Source organism: Myxocyprinus asiaticus, chromosome 31, assembly GCF_019703515.2.
Source record: "Myxocyprinus asiaticus isolate MX2 ecotype Aquarium Trade chromosome 31, UBuf_Myxa_2, whole genome shotgun sequence".
In the NCBI taxonomy this organism is placed as follows: Eukaryota; Metazoa; Chordata; class Actinopteri; order Cypriniformes; family Catostomidae; genus Myxocyprinus; species Myxocyprinus asiaticus.
In genome coordinates, this window is record NC_059374.1 from 40471741 (window position 1) to 40498206 (window position 26466).

General features: G+C 37.5%; 1 protein-coding gene across 4 annotated transcripts in view; it reads left to right on the forward strand.

Moving 5' to 3' along the window:
- Nucleotides 1-3519: 3519 nt before the first annotated feature.
- The window catches only part of LOC127421867 (alpha-actinin-4), a 56803-nt gene continuing 33856 nt past the window's right edge, over nt 3520-26466 (forward strand). For 2 of the 4 annotated variants that reach the window (XM_051665051.1, XM_051665052.1), the window contains exon 1: nt 3520-3844. In XM_051665051.1, the coding sequence (XP_051521011.1) occupies nt 3713-3844 (132 nt within the window). In that variant the 5' untranslated portion in view covers nt 3520-3712. The remainder of the gene's footprint in view (nt 3845-26466) is intronic. The other 2 variants (XM_051665049.1, XM_051665050.1) reach the window with 1 other exon arrangement.

A 26466-nucleotide genomic window follows, 5' to 3' on the forward strand; every position in this document is an offset into this window, starting at 1 on the left:
TTTTTGACACATTTTTCATATTTAATTGCTTCAAACTACACCAAATATTCGTAACTCACGTCATTTTATATAAATAAGTGTGATTTTAGAATGAGTTGAAAATGTAAATGATGTCATCATTTACTCACTCCCATGTCTTTCCAAACCTGTAGGATTTTCTTTCTTCCTGGTACACAAAAGATAAATTTTTGAAAAATATCCTGGTTGCTCTTTTCCATACAGTATAATAGTTCTGAAATATAAATAAATAAAAAGAAGAACAGACCAAAATGTAAGTTATTATATTGGCTTGAAAAAAACAACATACTGTTTTACTAAATAAACGTATTATTATTATTCCAACTTCTTCTGAGACCAAATTTTTAGACTCTAACTCGTCCTAGAACTTTCAAGCTGCAGTCACCAAACTTTGCACAGACCTTTAGGCTGTTCTGACTCGGGTTGCTATTACTTTTCTAACTGATCGGACTTACAGTTTCCGCACAGAGGGCAATCAAATATGTAAAAAAATCTAATTGACAATGTAAGTGAAGGGTGACTGACGGAATAACGGAATGTTAATGAATGTCAAAAATTCCATTTTAAACAAAATGACACCAGGCCTAAACACATTCAGCACATTTTTAGGTTACAAAACATTTGAACACAATTTAATTTCAAACTAATTTTTTTGACACATTTTTCATATTTAATTGCTTCAAACTACACCAAATATTCGTAACTCACGTCATTTTATATAAATAAGTGTGATTTTAGAATGAGTTGTTCTCATTGTCTCTAAAGGCATGTACTGTTAATATTTATTACCATTGGGAACTTTTAAAAGCGTATGACTGGGAAATGTCCTGGACATGATTTTTTAGCATTGATGCTGTTTTGAAGATAATAGAAGAGGTTGCTTATAAATAAGGCTCAGTATGAATACTTGGGCTGTGTATTAGACCGGAGGGGTACATTTAGAGGTTTCATTCAAGTTTTGGTTATTAAAAACAATGTAAACAGCTTATGTTTTCTGTAGTTATCTGTCGAATGTTGACCCACATTACATCCCCTTTGACAGACACCATGACATTTTTATGTTAGGATTAAGCAGCTTATAGCTGGCAGAGGGCCAAACCATTTGTTACAACAATAAAATCAGGTAATACACATTTATGTGGTATTCACAAGACAATGTCATAATATTATAACTTTAAAGAATGGAATTTAGATGAAGGTTAGCAAAAACAATACAAGCAGCTAGTAAATGTTTTGTGGAAAGTGTATGAATAATAGATCAACTTTTCCTGTTTGTGAGTGTAAAGTTGGAGCATAGATGTTACAATGACCTACAAGACAAAGAACAAGCATATTTAAATGTAATTTAAAATTCTTAAAATGAAAGTGCAAACATGCCTTTTGCCTGCTTACAATATGACAAAAGAAAATAATGACTGAAATAAAAATATATTATCAATATTTTAAATGTTGATACCATTATATTTTAAGACATTACATGTATTAAAGTACATAAAATAAATGCACATAATATGCTAGTATATTTATCAGAACGGTTTGAAAACTGATTATATGAGTTATAGTAATAACATGCCCATTTTTTTTAATCAACATTAAGATTGTTGTTGTATATATACATTTTTAAGGGAAAGTGTATATCTTAGGTTCTGTTACGGGTCACGATTTATATAAAGTTTTTCACCATTTGCCAACAATGTTGATTGTATTTTGTTTTAAGACATTACATACATTAATATCTAATTAATATTAATTAGACATTACATACATTAATATCTAATTAATGTTAATTGTATTATAGTATATTAGAAAAAAGTCAAAACTTATTATAGGATATGCAAAAATATTGCATTTATAGTCGACATGTCCATTGATTATATACATACATATACAGTACTGTGCAAAAGTTTTAGGCACTTGTGAAAAATGTTGCATAGTGAGGTTGTCTTCAAAAATAATGACATAAATAGTTTTCATTTATCACTTAATGTCATACAAAGTCCAGTAAACATAAAAAAGCTAAATCAATATTCGGTGTGACCACCTTTGCCTTTAAAACAGCACCAATTCTCCTAGGTACACCTGGACACAGTTTTTCTTGGTTGTTGGCAGATAGGATGTTCCAAGCTTCTTGGAGAATTCTCCACAGTTCTTCTATCTATTTAGTCTGTCTCAGTTGCTTCTGTCTCTTCATGTAATCTCAGATGGACACCATGTTCAGTGGGGGGCTTTGTGGGGGCCATGACATCTGTTGCAGGGCTCCCTGTTCTTCTTTTCTAATCTTTTCTATTTGCAAAAGTAATGTTTGGGACTCTAAAATGTATTTTTCCTATTGACACACTAAAGCTGAAGATATAAATAACCATCTTACGTGGGTAGCTCAGTGGTAAAGACGCTGGTTACCACCCCTGGAGTTCGCTAGTTCGAATCCCAGGGCGTGCTAAGTGACTCCAGCCAGGTCTCCTAAGCAACCAAAGAGAGTCACATGGGGTAACCTCCTCATGGTCGCCATAATGTGGTTCGCTCTCGGTGGTGAGTTGAGTGTGGTTGCCGCGGTGGATGGCGTGAAGCCTCCACATGCGCTATGTCTCCGTGGCAACGCGCTCAACAAGCCACGTGATAAGATGCGCGGGTTGACGGTCTCAGACACGGAGGCAGCTGGGATTTGTCCTCCAAGGACTTAAAAGCACATTGGGAATTGGGCATTCCAAAAAGGAATAAATAAATAAATAAATTAACCATCTTAAGACAAATGCTTTTGTGAAACATCTTATGTTTTGCACAGTACTGTATATATAATTTATTTGCATTTATATATATATATATATATATATATATATATATTTATAATTTATTCTGTATATATTATTTTTTAAGGGACAGTGGGTATCTTAAGTCCTGTAACTAGTAGCGATTTTTTTTAAATGTTTTTCACCATTTTCCAACAATGTTCAAGTTACCTTTACTAGTTCATTATAAATGACAAATAAATTTTTAATGTGCATTTATTTCATGTTGTCCCTCAATTAATATGGGGTTAGAAAAGCAGCATGCATAATTGGCCTAATTATACAAGAATTAGAAGAATGCTTTTAGAAAAATAGTGATAGAGTATAGCATGCCACATCGCTGGAGATATCAACTTTCCACATTTTAATTAATATTCATAATATTATAGTGTATTAGAAAAAAAAGTCAAAACTGATTATAGGATATGCAAATATATTTCTGCATATATATAGTCGACATGTCCATCGATTTTTTTTTATTAGCATTAAGATTGTTGTTTTATATATACATATATACTGTGTGTGTGTGTGTGTGTGTGTGTGTGTGTGTGTGTGATATCAACTTTCCAAAAGTATTTGTAGTTTTGTAAATTTTTCTAATCTCAACATATTAACCATTTAATACTGTATAATCAAATCAGAGGCGGAGCTAAGATCGAATATCTTCTGAATAAGTATACAGATCTTTTAAATATTCATGAGTTTTCTGGGCCTACCTCTTCCACAGTGGGAGCGGCGCGGTTCTCCTACTCCATTTTTGTGAGACGGGTGGAGGAGCGCACTCTCGGCGGGGATACTGTCAGTCCACGCAGCGGATACTTCACACCGAGCAACAAAGACTTCGAGAACGATTACTGCGACCCATTTTCGTTAGAGAAGAGTCTGTAAAGTGTTCTCAGTTATTTGACATGGTAGATTATCACGCCGCTAATAATCAATCACTTTATTCGACGGGCGGACAACAAAGCTACATGGAACAGGAGAACGACTGGGACCGGGACCTGCTGCTGGACCCGGCCTGGGAGAAACAGCAACGGAAGGTAAGTGTTCTGACGGGATCAGGGGTTCGGGAAAGCTCGGGGACCGCCGTAGGGGCCTGTAATGAGACACAGGGGCCCGTACCGGGAGGTCTGGGTGTGATTTTTATGTCTTTAATCTGTTATTGCTATGCGTTGTTTTTTTTTATTATCACTAGAGTGGTTTTTTCTAGGCGTTTAGAACAGCAGCGCGTGTTTCGAATGTTGCACTGTTACAGTGTATCGCGGGTTTCGAACGTTTCAGTGTTGCAGCCGTGTGTGTGATACATTGGAACAGCTGAACCTGTTTTACGAGGGCGAGTTTCATTCGCTTCTCGTTCTGTTTGTCTTGCTGTTCTTTCTCAAAGCGACATTTAGACTCATGGTTACATAGATACAGCCAGACATCCGGATTTAAAATGGCAGTAGCGGTAGATATCACAGCACAGGAGCTTAAAATAGCTGCTGAAATGTAATTTCTGGAGTTTATCTGCAGTTCTGGAGAAGAAAGATAAGATGAAAAGGGAATAAATCGTCTTCTCATTTCTAGTTCATGCTTTTGAACTCCAGTGTTTACGCGTAAAGATCAGTTCATTGACGTATTTCTAAGTGTTTTGAATATGTTATCTAGGGGAGGATTATTAAGGAATGCAATTCATGGCAAAGTGACGTGTTTGGGTGTGTGTCTTTTGGCACTTGCATTTTTAGAGTGCCAGACAGTATTTCAAAGCGGACTGGGGTTGGTTTCTAGTTCGGAAACCAGGGCAAAGTTTGGTCGGAAAAACAAGCAGAATTAATGATTAACCCTCCGGAGCCCCTTGAGCACGGACGGATCCACATAAACGCACTCAACAGTGGCCTTCAGACCCCAGAGGTGTGACGGACCCATAAACGGGACATTTATTAGAGGGAGGAGGAGAAGAACGACCAAATTCCTGAAGCCGCCCCCCTACTTGTTTCGCTACACTTGTGAGGGAAAATGTCATAAACATCTTAAAGGTGCAATACAAGGAATAAAATGTCCATATTACATGACGGACATCACTGAAATAGTCATGAAATAGCAGACTTGTCTTTACGACAGCCCTGAACTCTGTAAAAAGCGAAAAAACAAAAAACAAAAAAAAAAAAGTTAGGGGAGGGGCCTGCTCTTTATTAGCCAGTTAGAAACGCTCTCTGCCTGTCAGTCATTTTTAGTGATGGGAAGATCGGATAATTTTACTGACTTGGATCTTTGAGTCCCGTTCAGCAAAATGAACAAATCTTTGTTCAAGTAATTTCATTCATTTGAGCAGAATTAAAATAAAATGTTACATTTTCAATAGTCAAATCCCCCCCAACATGTCTACTTACGCAAACTCTGATTATAGTCCCAATAAGGAAAAAATTATAGTGCAGCCAAGGACAAATTACGAGAAACAGAAAGATTAGTTCACCTCTGGAATCTTCTTGTCCGAGTCGGCTGTCACGTGACAAAAGAACGAACGACTCGGACCAAAAGAGTTTAAAGAGTTGAGAGCTGTACAGCGCCTATGCAGTTTTCACATAACAAATGAATGGAGGTTGCGCGTTCAACACAAAATGAACGAATCGCTCTCTGAGACTACTCGTTATTCTGAGTCACATAAAAGATTTGTTCAAAATGAACTAATTGTTTATGAACGACCCATCACTAGTCATTTTGTGCGTTCGGGTTTGTTCACATCGGGCCTTTATGTACATTATAGTTTACTCGTAAAAGATGGAAAATATACACATATGCATTTAAAAGAACTTTGACTTGTGGTTAATACTCACACCAAATTTATGTTCAATAAAATGCTCTGGAATGTTTTCTTCTTGTTGGAGGTTCTCACAAATATATGCTTGAGAGCTAGAAGTTTAGCAAACGTCACTCCAGTCTTGGTCGTAAAATGATGTTTTAGCTGAGGAATTTCTATTGCATGTTCATGTGGATGTTTAGTATTTACAGGCTGACCAAAGTTCACGCATGATTACCAAACCAACACATCTCCTATGAAACTCTACTCTGAATTTCATTACAGTGTCCGTGCACTGTTGCCGATTCTCCTTTGAACAAGGCGTGTGCAATCATCCTAAAGTCACCCCTTTAACAATGACAGACCTGAAATTACTCCCCAACAAATGCCAACCGCCCTGTGACTGGCCAAGACTTGCCTCTCCACTCCACCCAAAATGTCAAAAAGGTCTTTCAAAGTGTCTCGGCCTCCAAAGAAAAACCTGTTTGAAGTTGATAAACTGGCCAGAAATGCATTCAAATAAGACACAGTGATTGAACTAGCTTTAGGCTTTTGGTTCAGATAAGCACATATAAATCCAGTTGAGTTTGAGAAGACTCAGCAACACAGTCTTGTGCCCTACATTGTGGCAAAGATGTGTTGTTTTGTAGAATTCTCATGCTGATTAAGACAATGGGGTTTTCCTTTAGGGGTTTGTGCTTTCACTTGACTGACATTGGAGGAATTATCAGAAAGACGATAACTTAATATTTACTATATTTGAAGCCTATTTAGGAGTCTTTGAGGATCGTTGAGATCTCACACTTTTAGGTCTTAGATTTTTATAGACAGTTTGTCTATCTGTGGACAGATGAGTACCTAAGCTATTTGAGATGACTTTGTAACCCTTTCCAGCTTTATGCAAAGCAACATTTCTTGATCATAGGTCTTCTGAGATTTTTTTCTGAGGCATGGTCAACATAAGCAGATGCTTCTTGTGAATGGCAAAGTCAAAATGTTTCAGTGCTTTTTATAAGTCAAAGTAGCTCTAACCCACACCTCCAATCTAGTTTCATTAACTGGATTCCAGGTTTGCCAACTCCAGACTCTAATTAGCTTTTGTTGTCGTCTTTAGACTAGGGGTTCACTTACTTTTACCACAGCACTGTGAATGTTAAATGGGATGTATTCAATAAAGACACGAAAGATTATAATTGTTTGTGTGTTGTTCGCTTAAATAAGCATATTGTTGTTTGTCTGTATTGATTTATTGTACCGTAAGAGGGGGAACCGAAGGAATTCCAGTGAACCAATAACATAGGCCAAATAAAAACCCTTGAGTCATTTGAACTTGAATGGAAGGCTGTTTGTAGAGTACTGTTGATTTGGTAGTGAGTTTGGCTCTGTTGAAAAGTCTTTATCTCTCTTACATCACGCCTGCCTGTTTAAAGTGTTACAGGAGTGCAATGATCACAGCAGCCAATGTAATTGAAGTGGAGGTTTCTAGAATGTACAGAGATTGTCTGTCTCTTTCAGCACTGGACTTAAACCACTGATGCAGAATTTTCATTCCCTTATGAAACAGTGAGATTCAGTATAAATAGTCCAACACATTGAGCAGGTGCTGAGCATCGATTCTGCTGAAGATGATTAGGCAAACTGAGCATTTATGCGTCATATTTTAACCCAAAGCCGAAAGTCAAATTAATTAAAATATGATTAACAAAATGTTTTTGCACTAATGTTTTTATTTTTTATTATAATATGGCAAATATGACTGCATTACAGCAATGAGAATCACTAATGGAAAAAAATGTCTAGATGCATTACACTAATTACAGTTGTTTTCTTATGAGATTGTGGTTAAATATGGACAAGTTTTCATGAGATTCACTTGTATAATGCACATATGATGTGACATGTATGATGTGTTCGTTTGGATATTGGGACCTTGCTTGCAGTAGAGTATTTTCTGGCATTAGATGAAGACTGCATGTTTATGTATTATAGAAGGGTGTTTCTGTGAATGGGGTTAAAGGGAAAGTTCAACCAAAAATGGAAATTGTTGTCATCATTTACTAACCCTCATGTTGTTCCAAACCCTTATCACTTTCTTCCGTGGAACACAAAAGGAGCAGAATATTAGGGACTGACTGCCTCATTCACCATTCTTTTGTATGGAGAAAAAAAATACATTGGAAGTAAATGGTTACTAGAGGTAAACCGATATACCGTTTTTACAGATTGATCGCCATTGATAGTTGCTTATATTTTTTTTATTCTTGTATGTGGCCAGTGCTGGAAGAGTTTTCTGTTAGAACTGCTTGGTTGTACAGTATGTACAATTTAGATGCTGTTATCTGGGGACTGGGGACTGTAAGCTGTTAGCTTAATTCATATTTGAATCATATCCTTAAATGCACATTTTGACATTTTGATTAGATAATCAAGTGTTCTAAATTGAAGTGAAGGCATACAAGGAAAAATTAGACTTAATGAACACATTGTGTCTTCGACTTCATATCTTGTGAACAATAATAAACCTTATTCCTCATTAAACCTCATCTGGTGACGTGTATATATATATAAATCTAGGCTATAAAAGGCTTGGTAAAGTCATTGCAACCTAAGAATCCTTGTGTGTTTCAGGCTGGCTTATAGTTAGAAGTCCAGTGTTACACATTCACCAAAACTTCATTTTTTTCTATTATTGGGATTTTAGTTGATTAATAAACTGCATCTAGGATTTTATTTATTTTGTACTCTCTTAGCCTCTATAGCCCTATTTGGACGCCAATTGTTTCTTTCTCAGGGTGACGACTGTAAAAGTACAAAAATGTTTATGGCTCCTCTGTGATAAAACTTATTCGTTCGGATGACAATTAAATCACGGGGATGAGCAAGACTGTGAATTTCTTTACGGAATTAAACTTAATAAAAAGTATTTTTTCCCTTTAATTCAGTGAATGTCATTTAGAGGTATTTTTAAAAGATGATTTTGTCTTCTCTGTTGTTAGTAAGCATGTTTAATACAACCTTAAGTCGGGGCACAAGCCGAATAATCGGTTAAGGGCTAATGATTAATCGTTGCAATAATCATCGAATAATAGTTCTAATAATTGTTAGATTAATCAATTATCAAAATTGTTAGTTGCAGCCCTAGTGAACAATCCCTTTAACCCCCCTCCAGCAATTGATTATGAAAGTGGTTTGCTTGTGCATGTGGGATATTTATGCTCTGTTTCACCTCTTCGCGTTGCTATATTTGGCGTGAGACGGCATCTTGTGGAACCACGGCAGCCTTGCCTCGGGGTCACTGTTGCGTCCGGTCAGTGAGTATTTGAGCCATTGTGTGACGATGCTTTGCATACTGGAGTTTGACAGGACATATTGATTGTGTTCTGATATGGCGTGATCTCAGAGATGATAGATCTCTGTTCCAAAGTCTAGTGAGCTGCCTACCCAGAGCATACAGCTTTTTAAGGCATCACAGGGCATTTCTAGTTATGCACAATTTTATCAGCTAGAAATTGCTTTTTGGAAGTGCAGTCTCTATTTATTGATGTCAAAAATATGTGTGTTTGTGTGCCAATGGATGGGTTGTAGGGCAACTGTCTTTTATGTGTTTCTGTGGTCACTGAGGTTTTCCGGGAAAAAAGTAACAAGCGCTTGTTAACTACACATGCCAATGTGACATCATTTTGAGCTTGCAGCCAAACTACAGAAGTAATTTGGACTCAGTTATGCAAATTAGGAGTCCGTTATTTGCGCCAGGAGCTGGAATTGAATGGAGACCTGTTGTGTCTTCATGCATGATGAGTTGAATATTTACAGGAATTGACGTGCACCATATTCATCCATCTGTATCTGTAAATATCAGCATTTTTGTACTGCGTTTGTAGTTTAACACTTATAGGCTAATGTACACACAGTGTATCAGTTTCACTGTTGCAATTTAGTCTCGAGCGACACTGAGGCAGTTAACAAGTTTGTCTCTTGAAGTGTTGCAGAAGTGTGTTTGTACGTGTGAGTTTCTGTTCAAATTAGAGCTATGTGTGTTTGCATCTGCACTACTTGATATTTGTGCTTTGTTCATTTTAATCATGAATAATAAAGAATGCCTCTTTTCACTTGAGTTGTCAAATCTGTTTTATTCATACAGTGCTTTTCACAATACAGAAATGTGTCCTTTAATTCCCCCAGTGAGCAAGCCAAAGGTGACTGTAATCAAACTTTGATAAAGAGGTCACCTGACTATCGTAACATACTGAGACAATTGAAACTTGAATTGAACTGCTGTTAGTAAGTCAAATATTGGATTGTTCTAGTGGTTGTTCAGGTGTGTCTCAGTGAAAACAGTAAGTAGGAGTGGATTCTGATAAAGTCAGTCACGCTGAAAGGCATTCTGAGGTCACATTGGATGTTATGTCACATGACCTACTTCAGTCACGCCCTGATGGAGAAGCTACTCTAGAAAGATTTATTTGAAATCTTTATTCTTTTAAAGTTGTAATATCGGATATAACTGTACATAGAAAAGGTTAGCAAGTGATTTTATCACTGTAACATCATGTTAACATGTATAATGTTTGCGTCTTGTGGCTAAACTTTTGAAACAGATTGGCCCCATTCACTTCCATTGTAAGTGGCTCACTGTAACCATCATTTTTGCTTTGTTTCTAAATAAACAAGGAACAAGTTAATTCTTTTTTGTGCTAATTGTGCAACATTATGCCACAAATGCTGTCGATTGAGCTTAGCTTGTATTGAATCAGGAATATTCTTTAACAGAGTGTTTAAGATTGGAAAATTACTTTCATGTTTTATCTGCAAGTGCTATTGAGCTGTGTAAACAATGATTTTGAAATAACTCACGATTTCCTGGTACAATAAATTCAGGGACTCATTTTTCGGTTTAATGGTGTGATATTAACAATATTTTTTCAAGGAACTGTTTTTAACTGGAATGTTTTTAACAGGTTTTCATGGTAAGTCCTCTCACTTGGAAATGTCAGGGAATTTTAAAATTGGGATTTTCAAGCCTTGGAAATGTATGGAAATTAGTGAAGTCTAAAAAAAATTTCCAGAGTGAATATAAATGCCCCTATTTTTTCTCTACTCTAAGATATATTTAACTGGCCAAATGTTGATTTTGATCTAAGATTATTTTTAAAAATCCACTTATTATTTGGCCTTAAAATTGTGGAAATCCTGCTTTAGTTCATAGCTCAAGTTATGCCAGCAGCCAGTTCAGTTTATCCGTCTACTTCCTGTTGTACCTCTTGGTGATGTTCGTCATGTTTATATGTTAATTAATCATAATGATGTTAACTTAGACTGGCTGCTCCAGGAATTTAATGTCTGTAAGGTACGTAAATTAGCAGAAAGCGAGTATTGTTTAGTCTAGAGTTAGTGTCCGGCCCGGAATGTTCCCTGTAGAAACTGTCGAAGCGGAAACGACATGAACTGATCCAACCTAAACCTCCCTGATTCATCATACAGTGCACATTCCCGTGATGCCAGTCATCCTGCTGAAATCAAAGACAACTGTACACTCACTCAGCATGGGTGGGTCGATTGCGAAATAGCTGATGAAGTCATTGCCTTCATCATAACGTCAGATATTATCCCATATATAATATAATACATTTTTATATTTTAGAAAAAAAATACATCGTTTATATAAATGTATAGTATAGGTTATATAAATTATAAATATATTTTTTAGAATATTTTGATTGAGAATACATTTTTGCATTGTGACTATTATTTTTGCTGATTTAATAAAAACATTGTTTTAAAGTCATTTTTACTGTAACTGTAAAAATACTTTAATACAATGTTTTTTTTTTTTAATTTAAATTAGCTGTACAAATGTACATTTCTAGAAGGTGAAAATCAATCCCCCCCCCACCCAAATTGTACTTTTTAATGAGAATATAATGAGAATCACCTTCGAGAATAATGGAAATAAAAAAAGTGAAATGGCTGAACACATTACATTAATGAGAATGTGAGGTGGGGGGGGGTTGCTTAATTGTCATGAAAATAATGCAAAAATGCAAAAAATCTGAATCAAATGTTCAAATGTTACCTGAACATATTTTCATGAGATTCTCTCTGTTAGAAACGGCAACAGGTCCAACTTTGTTGGATTTTTTGGTGTTTTACATAGAAAATTGTTGGGTTCCGTTGTCATATTAGCTAGTCATGTTAGTTCCACTCTCTCTTTCCCTTGTCCTGTCTGACTATCAGGTTTACTCCATATTTAGGCAGTCTTTATTGTTAGCACACAGTGATAACCCAGTCCATACTTTCCCTGTGTCCATTTTCTTTGTGTACGTTTTACATCGTCTACAGCATCGAAAGACTTTTAAGTGCGTTCAAAAGACAGACCCCTAAGAGGATTAGAGTCCGCTCACCCTAGATTTAGCATCTGATATATAATTTTTTTTATCACAGCTGTTTTGATTCTTAAATTCCACTCTTTTGTATGGTTGGATGGGCAATGAAGCGGTTTTTAGTAGTTGTGGTAAAGTCTTAATCTTGTGTTCTTGTAAGCATTGTTGATCATGGGGTACATTTAGGGTAAAGTTACCCTCCATAAAAGCAGCAAAGATGCACCTGCACACACTTAAATGAATATGGCACCAATAAACCGTGTCAGGGTTGCTGTTAAATGGGTGGGCTGTTACCCTGAGGGTATCGTAATGTATTGTGATTGTGTCTTTGTACTATCATAAAGATGCTATCCGACTTTCGACTATCGGCATAAAGTCTGATCCACTTTTTATGCTATTTTGGTCAAACTAAAATTTGTTTTGTCTTGTAGGGGTGGGTAAATTGGAAATCGATTAAACTACAATAATAGACCAACAAGCAACTAATGTAATGTAAATATTTGCCCTGACAATTCAACTCTGGTTCTTTACTAAATAATGTGATGCATTAGGAAATCTGAATTTGGTTTTGATTGGGTTCTGTTTCATTTTTTAGGATGATTCGTAATATATAAATTTTTATTAAGAATAATGGTGAAACCTCTGTTTCTCAATATATCGCACATTCGGCGCAGTTTCAGTCTCTCAAATAGACTCTCTTTCTTTAAAGAGTACTGTTTCTCAGTATTTGTCCTTCACCGTTAAGTTAAACAGTAATATTATTTCGTAATTGGTTTTGAGCAGTAACAATTGCGATCCATTTGTGATATTTTGATTTATTGAATTGTGACGTATTGCAATGTGTATTTGTATTTTGAGGAAGTTGGTGATACTCAGACCAATATTGATGCATGTTAGAATTTCTAGCCCTAAAAACCTTCCCTTGTTCCTTGATGCTAGACCAAACTGATGTGAAACCCACATATATGGCTCAGATTTAGCTGCAGATGTGCACTGTCTTCCCATTATATTTTAACGCCAACGGTTCTGTTTTTAAGAGTTGAGAGGAACTTGCAATTGAGAGAAGAACTATTGCTCAAGAGACCCAAACTGGCCAGTGCTCACAGTATTGAACTTAATTGAATCGATACATTGAAGCATTGAATAGTGGTGCACCAATCAGGAAATTTGAGGCTGATACCGATCTCCGATAATTGATTATTTTTTTTTTTAACACTAAGATCGGCTGATACCAATTTTTTAACAAGTGCCCTTTGCCACGCTTTTGCAAGTTATATTGTGCAGTTATATGTTTATGCCCCACACAGTTAAATTACAGGAACACTTTACAAAAAGGTTCCATTTGTTAACATTAAAAATATTACTGTAGTTAACATGAACTAATGAACTTCATGTTAGTTACAAAATATACTAATACAATTTTTAAATCAAAAGTTGTATTAGTTAACATTATTTAATGCACTATGAACTAACAATGAACAACTGTAATTTTATGAACTAACATTACAATTAGTAAATTCTGTAAAAAATATGTTGTTCATTGTTTGTTCATGATACCTAATGCATTAACTAATGTTAATGAATGGAACCTTTTTATAAAGTACCAAAATTACATTAAAATTACATTAACTGTGTAATCATTAAAAGACGCGGTGCCATTATGGTTAAAATGTAATTGCTGTGATTAGTGGTAATGTGACCAACATTAATCTGATTTAAATTGGGATCCTCACATAATAGCACTGAGATGAGTGACTGATGATGAGAGTTTGAGAGCACCTGGAGATGTTTGATTGACACCGTGAGTGAGCATACTGAAGAGAGTGAACGCTCAAACTGTCTCTGTCGCTCAACACAACGCCTGATTGTCACGACTCAAGTTACATCACGTATACTCAGATTTGTATACGCATGTTTATTTGCTGTTTAATTCGTTTTTATACCCGTTTGCAGTCTCTTTAACCTCTCCGTGCTCACAGTGCAGCGAGTCAGACTTACTACCGTAATGACTCTAGAAAATGGGCAACTTAATGTTCATACACAAGTAATTTTTACACATTTTTAAAAACAAACCTGCATATTCATCTGAATAACAGCATTTTAAACAGTTTCAACAGTTTTAAATTCGTGAATACTCCACAGGCCACACTGTCATGCATGAAGGGCTGAGAAAGCGCTCATTCATTAGAGTAGCAGTGTATCTGTGATTCCCTGCGTGCTGCAAAAAGTTTCAGCCCTGATCCTTGGCACGATTGGCCGATCACAGACTTAAGACGAAGATCGGCCAATTTAGATTGGTGCCCGATCGATCGGTGCACCCCTAACAGAAACCATGACATGGAGAAAATTATTGTTTACAAGAAAAGCTCCTGGTTTCATTACATTTAATGTAAGCAGCGAGGTTGAGCATGAAATCAAAACTGATTTCATATTTATTTTCTTAATGCATGTTACTGGTCTTTTTGTGAATGATTCATCAATGCATTCATTTTTTGTTTTTTAAATAAATCTTAAACCCTTTTCAATTCCCCAAACTTCCTTAATTACGGGCCTGCTGGCTTGAATTTACAAATTCGCAGTTGCATTCATGCATTTTGCAGCTAAAAACTTTCATCAGATGCATCAGTCGTATGTGGCTGGAGTTTATTCTTATTTTTTAATGCAGGCATTTTTTGGAGGTATCTTGGGATGTACAGCATGAGTAAGTGTTCTTTATTCTTTATATTGTATGTATTGTGATAAAAACGTTGAAATATTGTGATATTTTACTCACTTCTTTCTCATTTATCTGCATTGTACTTGCACAACTGCTCCAAAACCAAACCCCCAAGTAGAAATGCTTGTCAACAATCAGAAGAAACCAGCGTCTTTCTAACCACTGAGACAAAGTGGAGAATTACAGACCTTCATTTGGAGATACAAAACATAAAAACTGGCTGCAGGCCAGCATGGTGACATCACATAATTACTACAGGCACAAGTGAAACAACAGAACCAAAGCCAACACACACACACCTTCATGTTCAACTACATGATTGCACGATCTAATGATTTTCACAAAACAAGATCACACACATCGACTCTTCATAACTGAATCTGTAGTGCATTTAACAGCAAGATATAAAATAACTAAAAAGTGGAATGTGTTATCTCTAGGTGGAGAAACGCTGTGGATTCTCAAACTGAGAGTTCTTTGTCTAGTATCTTGGGGAGTAGTAGGACCAAAGAGTTAACCGTATCCATATCCACTCACGTCAGGTTTTATCAAAAAAATAACATACAATTCCAGAGACAAGGAACTTTTGGTGCATGTGTCCATTGAGAAATGACATCCTGTGCAGACTAGGGCAGAATCTATCCAATTAGTCAAAATATTTCATAATGGAACAATCAAGGGGTAGGTGATGTGTAGAACTTAATAACGATAATTCCATTTCTGCTCAAATCTGTGCCGGTTTCAGTGTAGATTCTGTTTGGGCCTGGTCACCAGTATCCAGTCGCTGAAAGCTAGTTAGAGTCAGGTTCTACTAGCAATTCACCTGCAGTTCAAGAGCGACATTGGTGTTTCTTCAAGGAAATTAAATGGGTCTGTAAACAGGGCTGACAAACTAAATTCGAGTTGTTCACTTAAATATTACCAAAATTTGAATTACATTTTAATTGTAAGACATAACTTCAGTTAGAGGGAAATTTCATACAAAGCATCAGTGATCACCAGAAGTCAAACTCCATAAGAGGGTGCAATGAATAAATATAAACCAAATAACACCGTGTTACATTGTTTATACACAGAACATCTTTCCATTTAATAAAAGTGCATTCCATTTGAAACTAATGGCTAATGTACACTTTGTTTTTCTGTTGAACGCTCAGCCTTTCAAATGGCACTTTTCCACTGCAAGTTACGGTTCGACTCGACTCTAATCGCTTTACTTTTCTGAGCTTGCTTTTCCACTGCAGTTTAGTGCAGCCTCAACATGGGTGGGATTATAGGCTGATCGTCATAGTTGCGTCATCCCATCCAGCTCTTGTTGGATCCTCTCCTTGGCTACTAACGAGAGGAACATCTGCACCTCGTTTATTGACCACGGCGTGGTTTTGCATACAGCCATTTCTTTTTCCAATTCAAAAGTCACTTGAGCAAATGATACTGCTATCGCTGTTGCCAACTTTAAAACTAGCGGGTTGATGTCCCGTGTCGCAAAACCAGTGACGCTGGTAGTGACTATTCGCTCTGACCAATCAGTCATCTGCAGGGTTTTGACATCACATTTAGTATCGGCTCGGCTCGCTTGTAACCTCGACCGAGGTGGTACTAAAAAAAGTACCAGGTACTATCCACGTGGAAAACCCCCAAAAAGCGAGCAGAATCGAGCCGTACCGTGCAGTGGAAAAGCCCCAAAAGTATACTCTCTGAACACGAGCCCATATAGATGAGTTCAACGCATGCGCTATGACTAATTTATAATACTATTTAAGCACAGTCAACTGCAGGCGCATGTGCTGATGTTGAGCAAAGTCACGTCTAATCTGCAAACGGACAGTCTGCGCTTATTGTGCTCATGGTGAAAATTGCGCAAAAAACCAAAATACACTTCGGCCTTTTAGATCAAATCAAACTTTTTAGCCAGTTCAAATTCTCAAATATTAAGTAAAAAGTAACAAGAAATGCTTCAATAGACAGTTTGTGTTTTTCTCAAATTCGACAGTATATTAGAATATTAATTTGACAACCTTAAACTGGAATTGCATTCAATCACCATGGTGTTTCATCTACAAGATCTACACAAATTCTAGGTCCTTCCTTCTATTTCCAGAGAAATACTCAACTCAATTTAATTGAATTAAAATGTGCCTAATTCTCTTTTTCTTGGCTCTAAGGGAAAATAATTTCATGTATGGTTGTGCACCTTCAGTGTTCTTCAAAAACTCAACCAAAACTCAGCAACATCATCTGTTCTGTGTTTGAGCATGAGCCACTTAAAAAGACCACGTCACGCTCACTGATCTGCACTAGTCAGATAAAAATAAACTAAATTCCAAAGCCATGCCTACTGTTTTACACCTACTGAATCTCCTTAGAGATCCTACAATGATTAGGAGTCATTGATTCCACATTAACACTAGCTGTTTCCCACGAAGCAGTTGGTGTACATGGTCACATGTACACTCGAATACTCGAGTTCACACCATTAGAGGAAGCAAAACAGAAACCTCAGCAAGCACAACTTCCTTCCGCTAACAAAAGCATGACAAAGAAACAAGCATGAACCCTGAACTTCTCCAGTGGGGTTCAATGCTAGGGGTGCAATCGGCCACCATTCTAAATCAGCCAATCTTCATCTTAAGTCTGTGATTGGCCAATCGTGGCTGGAATCAGGGCCGATCTTTTTTGCAGCAGGCAGGGAATCACACATACACTGCTAGTCTAATGAATGAGCACTTTCTCAGCCCTTGATGCATGACAGTTAGCTCTTTTCCACCGTCATGGTTCGGGTTCCTGGTCCGGTGCAAATTCTCAAACTGTTCCATGCATTTCCACCTCAGAAAAGGCCGTTCCAGGGCCGAAAACCTGGTTCCGCACCGGCCCCAAAAGCTTGCTGGTCTCTACGCAGGAACCGATTACGTCAGGGGACGGAGAGCGGGATAATGTTTCGTCACCATGGTAAAGTTTTCCCAAACAACAACAATAGCTACCATCTGCAGCAAGTAGTGCTTCTTCGCTCTATAACAACAATAAAAACCCACAAAATTATCAGACATCAAAAGCATTCAGGTAACACGAAGAAACAAGCGCTCTACTTGCAATATGGTATTTATGAAGATCCGATAAACTAGAGATCGCAGAGGAAAAAAATACTCTACGAGAATGAAGATTCAGCACGAAATGGTATACACCGCCTTCAATCGGACCAATTGACCAAATCATAAACAAATTGAAAAACACTTAAGGGAGTACAGGGACCATAAGAAGGACATAAGCAAAAGCGACAGTGGACAGAGCAACGATGTTTTGGACTCGGACACTGACCAGCTTGCTAACAAACTGGGGCATTGAATTCAGCCAGTATTGCTCGTGATAAACAGTGAATTGCCAGTGTCCTCTGCAGCTTATGTTGTTATATTTGCCAACTTTGTCTTACACTGTTGTCATCTTATTTTGTGCATTCATTGTTTTGAATGGATAATTTGTAATGGATATATTTTTCTTATTTTTTAACTCATCTCTTCTGTGTGTGATGCTCTCATGGTTTTTACTGCTTAAAAATATGTCACAATTACTTTTTGTTATTGACAACTATTCATAACTCTTTCAAAACAGAAAGGTTAGCAATTCACAATTAATGTAATTTTAATGTAATTTTGGTACTTTATAAAAAGGTTCCATTCATTAACATTAGTTAATGCATTAGGTATCATGAACAAACAATGAACAACATATTTTTTACAGACTTTATTAATTATAATGTTAGTTAATAAAATTACAGTTGTTAATTGTTAGTTCATAGTGCATTAAATAATGTTAACTAATACAACTTTTGATTTAAAAATTGTATTAGTATATTTTGTAACTAACATGAAGTTCATTAGTTCATGTTAATTACAGTAATGTTGTTAAATAATATTAACAAATGGATCCTTTTTGTAAAGTGTAAAGCACTTCAGCACCAAGTTAATTCTAATACAAAACAAATGTAACAAATGTTTTGTTCAGTTTTTTTAAAAAAATTTTTTTTTAACTTTTTTATTGTAATGCAATCATTGTAAGTATATTTATTTTACATTAGCGTACATGTTTGCCTAAACTTCTGCCATTGGTTGGTCAAACAGATAGTCCCAACTTAAACTCCCACACCATTGGTTCAGCCAATGTTGCTGTGTCTACATGCTAAAACAGACAAACGGCAATGTTTTTATAGCGTCACATGGTTACACTTTTCAGGGAAATCAACCTACAAATGGCTTGTTTACAGTCTCTTTATACTGAGATGGGGAATGAGAGAGTATTTTAACAGCAAAATTACATACTTCACCTTTAACTGAGAAATACTACATGCTATTTCATTTGACATTTATATTAATATTAAAAAAAAAATCTCTGTCTTTCTCCCCAATTTGGATTGCCCAATTCCCAATGCGCTCTAAGTCCTCGTGGTGGCACAGTGACTCGCCTCAATCCGGGTGGCGGAGGATGAATCTCAGTTTCCTCCACATCTGAGACCGTCAGTCACGTTATTCTCCGCTGCATCTACGCACAACACGCCACACGCCCCACCGAGAGCGAGAACCACATTATAGCGACCACGAGGAGGTTACCCCATGTGACTCTACCCTCTCTAGCAACCGGGCCAATTTGGTTGCTTAGGAGACCTGGCTGGAGTCACTCAGCACACCCTGGATTCGAACTCAGGACTCCAGGGGTGATAGTCAACGTCTTTACTCGCTGAGCTACCCAGGCCCCACAAATATTTAACTTTTAACCAAGGAAATGTTCAACTGCATATTCATTTTTGCTGTGAGATTTAAATTGGCATCAAAGATTGTGAAATTTCAAAAACAACAAAAAAAAAAATATATATATAATATAATAAAAACAATATATATAATATCGAGATAATCCCATTTTTTACTTTGTTGCAGAGGTCTTGATGTCTGTGACTCAGACCACCACATCTCTTTCTCACACACACACATACACACACTTGCACAACTGACTGAAGTGTGTACAAACAGATGTGGGCAAAGCCACTTCACTGACTGGAAAGATGGACTCACTCCGGTTTACCTCTGCCACAAATGTATCTCTTCATTTAGAGAGAGAGATGGCATTACCTCACACAGTTGGGTAATTTATAGCACAAAACCCTCTTGCCACACCTATTGTGAAAGATGACAGTGTCATTGTGTGTGTGTGTGTGTGTGTGTGTGATCTTATGATCTTTTTCTTGATAAACACTTGATAAATATTTTCAAGTAGTTGATGAATTGAACATTTGTCTTTTTAATCAACATTAAGATTTTATCAGATTTTTTTAGATTTTAAGATTGATGTGATTGTATAAGGGAAAATTGATATTTTAACCATTTTCCACCATTTATTTCATTTTCACTTTTTTTAAACGCCTTTTTACATTTACAGTGGAATCAGTGTTTCAGTGTATAATTTCTTCGCCCCTAGCGTCACCCAAATGGAATAGCAAAAATAAACATTATTTTCAAACACATCCCCAACTTCAATTGATCGAACAAACAGATAGTCCCGCCCCAACTCACGCCACTGGTCGAGCCATTGTTGCTGTGCCAGGCCACTCAAACCAGACATTTTAATCATGCCAATGAGACACAATATGTACAGTTTGAGGAAATCAACCTACAAATGGCTTGCTTATTGTTGTCTGCATAATAAGCTGAGATATGAGAAAGTATTTTAACATCGAAAAAGTTACACACTTCAACTTTAATATGAGGTCATAAAAGCTGCATTCATAATTATTATAAAGGAATTGGCAGAGTGCTGTTTAAAACGTTTCAGATGGAGTTTAGCATGTCACACCGTAACTTCAAGTATTTCGTGTCAACTACCCTAGCTAACTTGACTTGTACTTGACTTGGCTATTGTTGGTCAAAGATGAGGTGTGTGTGATGGATTTAGGAGTGGGACAGTGACTCAGTTAGCTCTGGAATGTCTGAAAGGATGTGGGGGTTTGGGGGAAGTGTGTGTGTGACTTCAGATAGTAGTTACACAATGGAACAAACAGTTGTACTAAAATGACTGCACAGTCCAACCGACTCTCTACCAAAACACTCTCATATCACACACTCTTGTCGTGTTGTTCCATACAGACTATCGTTTACTAATGTGCTCTAACAGGAAGAGGAAGTTCAGCTGAAGTTTGTGAACAGCAGTTTTTGTACCCCCTCCACCACCATCTCCCTCCGCACCTGGCGCCTATTTGCTATCTCGTTTTTTGCTGCCTCATTGGAAGCTTCCTTGCTGTGGGGGGTGGGCTCATATTTCACATTCCTTCAACCAATGGACAAACAAACATTAAAGAATGCATACTTTTGAAATAGAAAGGAATTTTTTTTTTTTAAAGCTCCTAAGCCGTATAACCGTTTTGGGTGGCAATCAGGACTGTGAGACGGGAAAAGGGTGTGATGTCTTTGATCAGGTGCATAATGTATGCTTTTGTGAATGCATTGTAGGGGGGATAGGGGGCGGAGGCCTGTTGTATCATGCTGAAGTGTGCGTGTGTTGCCTTATAAGGGCAAGAGAACATTATAGGAGACACAGGAAGAGGCAGTTAAGAGTGACAAAACCAGAAGACAGGGCTGACTGGACTGACCTGTTTGGCTTCATTTTCTCTCTCTCTCTCTCTCTCTCTCTCACTTTCACCCCTTGAGCTCTTTTTAATGATGAGACAGCACATTAAGTGTCATGCATAGCTAAAAACACCCTAATTAGTGGTGTTTGCTAAGGCAAGCATCATTTTAACTTTTGCTCATATGTAGGGTTTGGGATTTGAAGTATTAAAATAAAAACTCATCCTGCACCTTTTGTGCTATAGACATGAATGATACCTCAAACTGGGCGACTTGTTGTGCTAATATTTTCTAGGTGATGAAACTGGGTAGCTCAGTGAGTATTGATGCTGACTGCCACCCCTGGAGTCGCAAGTTCGAATCCATGGTGTGCTTAGTGACTCCAGCCAGGTCTCCTAAGCAACCAAATTGGCACGGTTGCTAGGGAGGGTAGAGTCACATGGGGTAACCTCCTTGAGGTCGCGATTAGGGGTTCTCGCTCTCAATGGGGCGCGTGGTAAGTTGTGCGTGGATCGCAGAGAGTAGCATGAGCCTCCACATGCTGTAAGTCTCTGCGGTGTCATGCACAACGAGCCACGTGATAAGATGCTCGGTTTGACGGTCTCAGAAGCAGAGACAACTGAGACTTGTCCTCCGCCACCCAGATTGAGGTAACCGCACCACCACAAGGACCTAGGTATTTGGAATTGGGCATTCCAAATTGGGAGAAAAGGAGATAAAATCAAATATAAAATAAATAATAAGAAGAGTAGTTTTGAGTTAATTAGCAGGTAGTTTCAGTTTTCGTTTTTATACATAAAACGTAAACAGAATGTGGAAATTGGCACATTGTTAAAGCCAAGGTATATTCAGTTTTCCTTGTCCCGGTACGTCTTTTGCACAGTGCTCATGATGCAAATTTTGTCATTGGCTCGAGTACGCATGGACATTCTTCATATTTATGCGATGTCAATGCATGCTGAAGCCGCAAGCAGAAAATAAACCGTAACTAATTATCTGTGAAAATATAGCTGATTCCACTATTGAGAATATTTTCATTTTCCCAGTTATAGGCTAATAATATGTCGACCGCCGATCATATTATGCACCCCAAACCTATACTACTTACTATTTCTACAGTATGCAGTCTGGATGCTTGTATAGATTTCCCAGAAGGACCTACTAAATTTGCCAAAGATGATGCCTAGTGTTTGACAACTGTTTGAAATGTTTCCTTGCATAATTAAAAACAAATCATGACAAAGTGTGTTGTTTCACATACTATTAAGAAAGTATGTACTGCAGTACACATTATATACTGCTCAGTAAGCAGTGCGCTAATATTCCATTCCAAACATAGCCAAAGATTTATATTGTAAAATGAGAGACCTGAATCATTTCTAGGGACAAAAATATCATAGAGACTAGTGATTATTTTTTACTATGGACTGTGAGGAACTGCATAGCAACAGATTAATACTGCTCCAAACACCTAAGCAACTGCATAGCAATGACCTGACACATCTACAACAGCCTAGCATCATGATTGCACTGGCATCCATCACTCAAATTTACTTCAGAAAATGTAAAAATCTTGTTTAACTTGATTGACTCAAGTTAAACAAGACTGAGCGATAAAATGTTGTGGACATGTACACATGACTACTTAGTTGTCACAAACTCGTCGTTGACGTTTCTTAGCTCTCAGTAGATTGAACGCAGAAGCCCTAATGGCGGAGGAACAAACACGTTAGTAAATGGGTTAGTGCATTCCACAGTAAATATTAGCTGAGAGAGGGACACAGAGAGAGAGAGAGAGTTTATGTAAGTGCTAAAGAGACACATTCCATCCTCATGTGGGCTGAGAGAAGTTGGGCAATCTCTCTCTCTCTTTCTCTCTCTGTCGAGTGGGAGTTCAGAGGGCTATTGTTGCCCATTTTCCACTGGAGAATGTGTGGTATGTAGATCCACAGAGCTACAAATGTCCCGTGTTCCCCAATGATGTGCACTAGCATTGGGAAGTCCAATACATTTTGGCAAATCGGTTTATTTGGACTGTTTCAATGAACTGGTTAAAAAACATAAATGTAGCCGATTCATGGCTCATGTGTTTTCAGAAATCCCTTTTGTGGCATTTTTTTGTAGTACAAAACTTTTTTAGTTAAAGGGATAGTTTACCCAAAAATTCAGATTCTCTCACAACTTTCTTCTGCTTTCTTCCATAAAGACCCTGCAAGTCCACAGAGTCCAGAACTTTAAAGCTCCAAAAAGTAATCCATACGACTCCAGTGGTTTAATCCATGTCTTCAGAGTTTTTCTCTTTTTTTTTTGGGCGATTCACATTCTTTTTGCATATCGCCACCTACTGGTCAGGGAGGAGAAAGAAAAAAGGGAGGGATAAAAGAAAGCCCAAGAGAACATGGTAGCGATATGCACGAAGAATGTATATTGCCAAAAAGACAGTAGAAGAACTCTATGCAAAGTGGAGGTTTAGCCAAAAAAAAAAAAAAAAAAAAGACTTGAATATTGTTAACTTTCTCGCCCACACCTATCATATCACTTCTGAAGACTTGGATTAAACCACTGGAGTTGTATGGATTACTTTTATGCTGCCTTTGTGTGTTTTTGGACCTTCAAAGTTCAGGCCACCATTCACTTGCATTGTATGGATCTACAGAGCTGAGATATTCTTCTGAAAATCTTTGTTTGTGTTCTGCAGAAGTAAAAAAGTCATACACATCTGGGATGGCTTGAGGGTGATTTAAAAGAGGGAATTTTCATTTTTGGATGAACTATTCCTTTAAGTACTGCTGTTTATTGCAGTGTTTTGCCTCCGGTTGCATCAAATGTTGCATTAACAACATGTTACCCCACTTGTAGTTGATTTGACTGAATCAGTTCAAAAGAATTATTCAGCTGCCTGTTGGACATCAGTAATGTGCACAAGAGTTGGGTGAATCCCTGAAATAAAGACTGTCAGAACAGGCCCAATGTCTGATCCCTTCAGGCAGGAAAGATCCGATCTCTGATCCACTGACACGATGGGTTAGTTGTGGTTGCCCTTTGAGCCAGTGTCAAGAATGCAGGTCAGGTTGGAATATTTTGTAGTTCCAGAACTGAGTTTAGATTCAGTATTCATGGAACTATGTTAAGTGCGATTTTTGTCAAACTGAAAGATCACTGTGGTTTCATCAGTTCTGATGTGCTTTTCTCAGCATTGGCCTGCCTTTCTTCTCTGGTTAATTTTCTGATCTGTGTGCGCTATATGAGAAACCACTTCATTAATTTAGTCAATGTTTCCGAGAACTCTGAAACCCACAGAGAGATGTATCAGGGGTATTTCAAACCAATCTTAAAGTTAATGTTGATATAAATTGGTTGTAGAAATGGGTGCATACTTGGTGACAGAATAACATACTCTATCTGATATTGAACGGCTTGCTTCAAGTGCTTCTGTTTATTGTCCAGAGCCGTGACTTTGGCTCCGTGTCAGACAACCGTGTTGGCAGACTGGATTTCCAGTGTCCCGGTGAGGCCTCAGTTTAATCCGAGCTGACTGACTTTCTTCAGTGAAAGACAAGGCCACTGAAAGCAGCCTTGAGGGAGAGTCTGGCTCACAAACATGAGTCAGCGCTTGTGAGGTGCAGTTCCACCACCAAAACTATAGCATGCAGAACAAGTACTGCACTAAAAAAAGACAATGCTGGGGAAATTAGGCTGCCAGTAATCTGTGAAATGGGAAAGACCATCACCAACTAGCAGGGAATCTCAAGCAGCATTTGGGCTTTGTGCCATTTCAATAGTGCCTGTACAACTGCTGACATGAGAAACTCAGTCATTATGTTTACATTGCACCATTATAATCGATCTACAGTGGTTTTTGCATAGTCGAGCTACAGTTTTAATCTGTCTATCTAAGTTTGATGACACTATGCGCAACCGAATATTTGAAGGAAGAACGTCAGCTGAGGAAGTGTTAAAAACATGATGCACATCATCTCTGTCTATCGGAGCATATGGTGCACAACGATGAGGCCAGTTGTGGTTCAATAAATAAATACATTAGGGCTGGGGATTGATACATGGTACCTGGTTTTATTTGATTCCAATTTACAAGCTCTTGATTTGATTAAATTCAGATTTCGATATGATTTGTTTCGATATTTAATTTGTTATAGGGTGTTTTCCGACCTATAGCTCATTCATTTTTGTCTTGGTTCACTTTCACAGGGCAGCATTTCAAAACGGACCAAAACAGTGTAATAAAAGTCACATGTAAGCAAGCAATCTCCTTATTGGTCAGAATGGTTGTGCGCTGTTCCGGGATTTTGCGCATCCATTGAAATACCAGTTAAAATGATATACCTGCAAAAATGTTGTCAACCAAACATTTTTTAGAGTGTTGTTTGTCACGCTTATGCAAAACGTCATCCCATGGTACAGAATGCGCGTTCCAGTTGCGCAGCAAATACACTTTATCTGACACAAATTATATGCAATGTAAAATTTGCGTTGTGGCTATTTTTAATCCGTCATTAGTTGCTTTTGTATTATTTCTGCATTAAAAATTGCCAGTTCTCACAACTATAGAGCTGGCTCTCACGCGTGCGCGGAGAGAAGCCACAGAATGTTTTTTTTGTTTTTTTTTTTTTAAATCTGTCAAAAAGTTGCTGATGCCGTCCTACCTGTGTTTTGCCACTATCCAAGAGGAGCAATCATACTAAAATGACCTCAGGATTGATAAAACAGCTTCTGTTTTAAACATGCAATTACGTGTATATCTAATATACAGTAGTCGCCAAAAGGCTATATATACGCATTTTGATGATGAATTACAGTGAAGTGCTGACCTACAAATTTCTTCTCCAAAGATCCATCAGGTATGTTCATAGTTTTTATAGGGATATTGTTTGGTTCGTTGGTCCTTTGGGTCGGATTGCATTCTCACCACAAGCGAACCATTCCAGGGTTCGTTTGCAATCGGTCCGAGACAACCTCATCTAGATGGTCTCGGACTGATTGTTTTGGTGCGGATCCGAGTGCGATTGACGTGTTTATAAATGCCTAAACGAACCGAACTAAGGGAGAAAACACACCATGTTCCGAAAAAAATGCTCCAAATGAGCCAGGTGTGAAAACGTCCATATTGTCCATTTTGCTTGCACATTTTTAAAAAGACAAATTAATGTTTGTCTGACTGAAA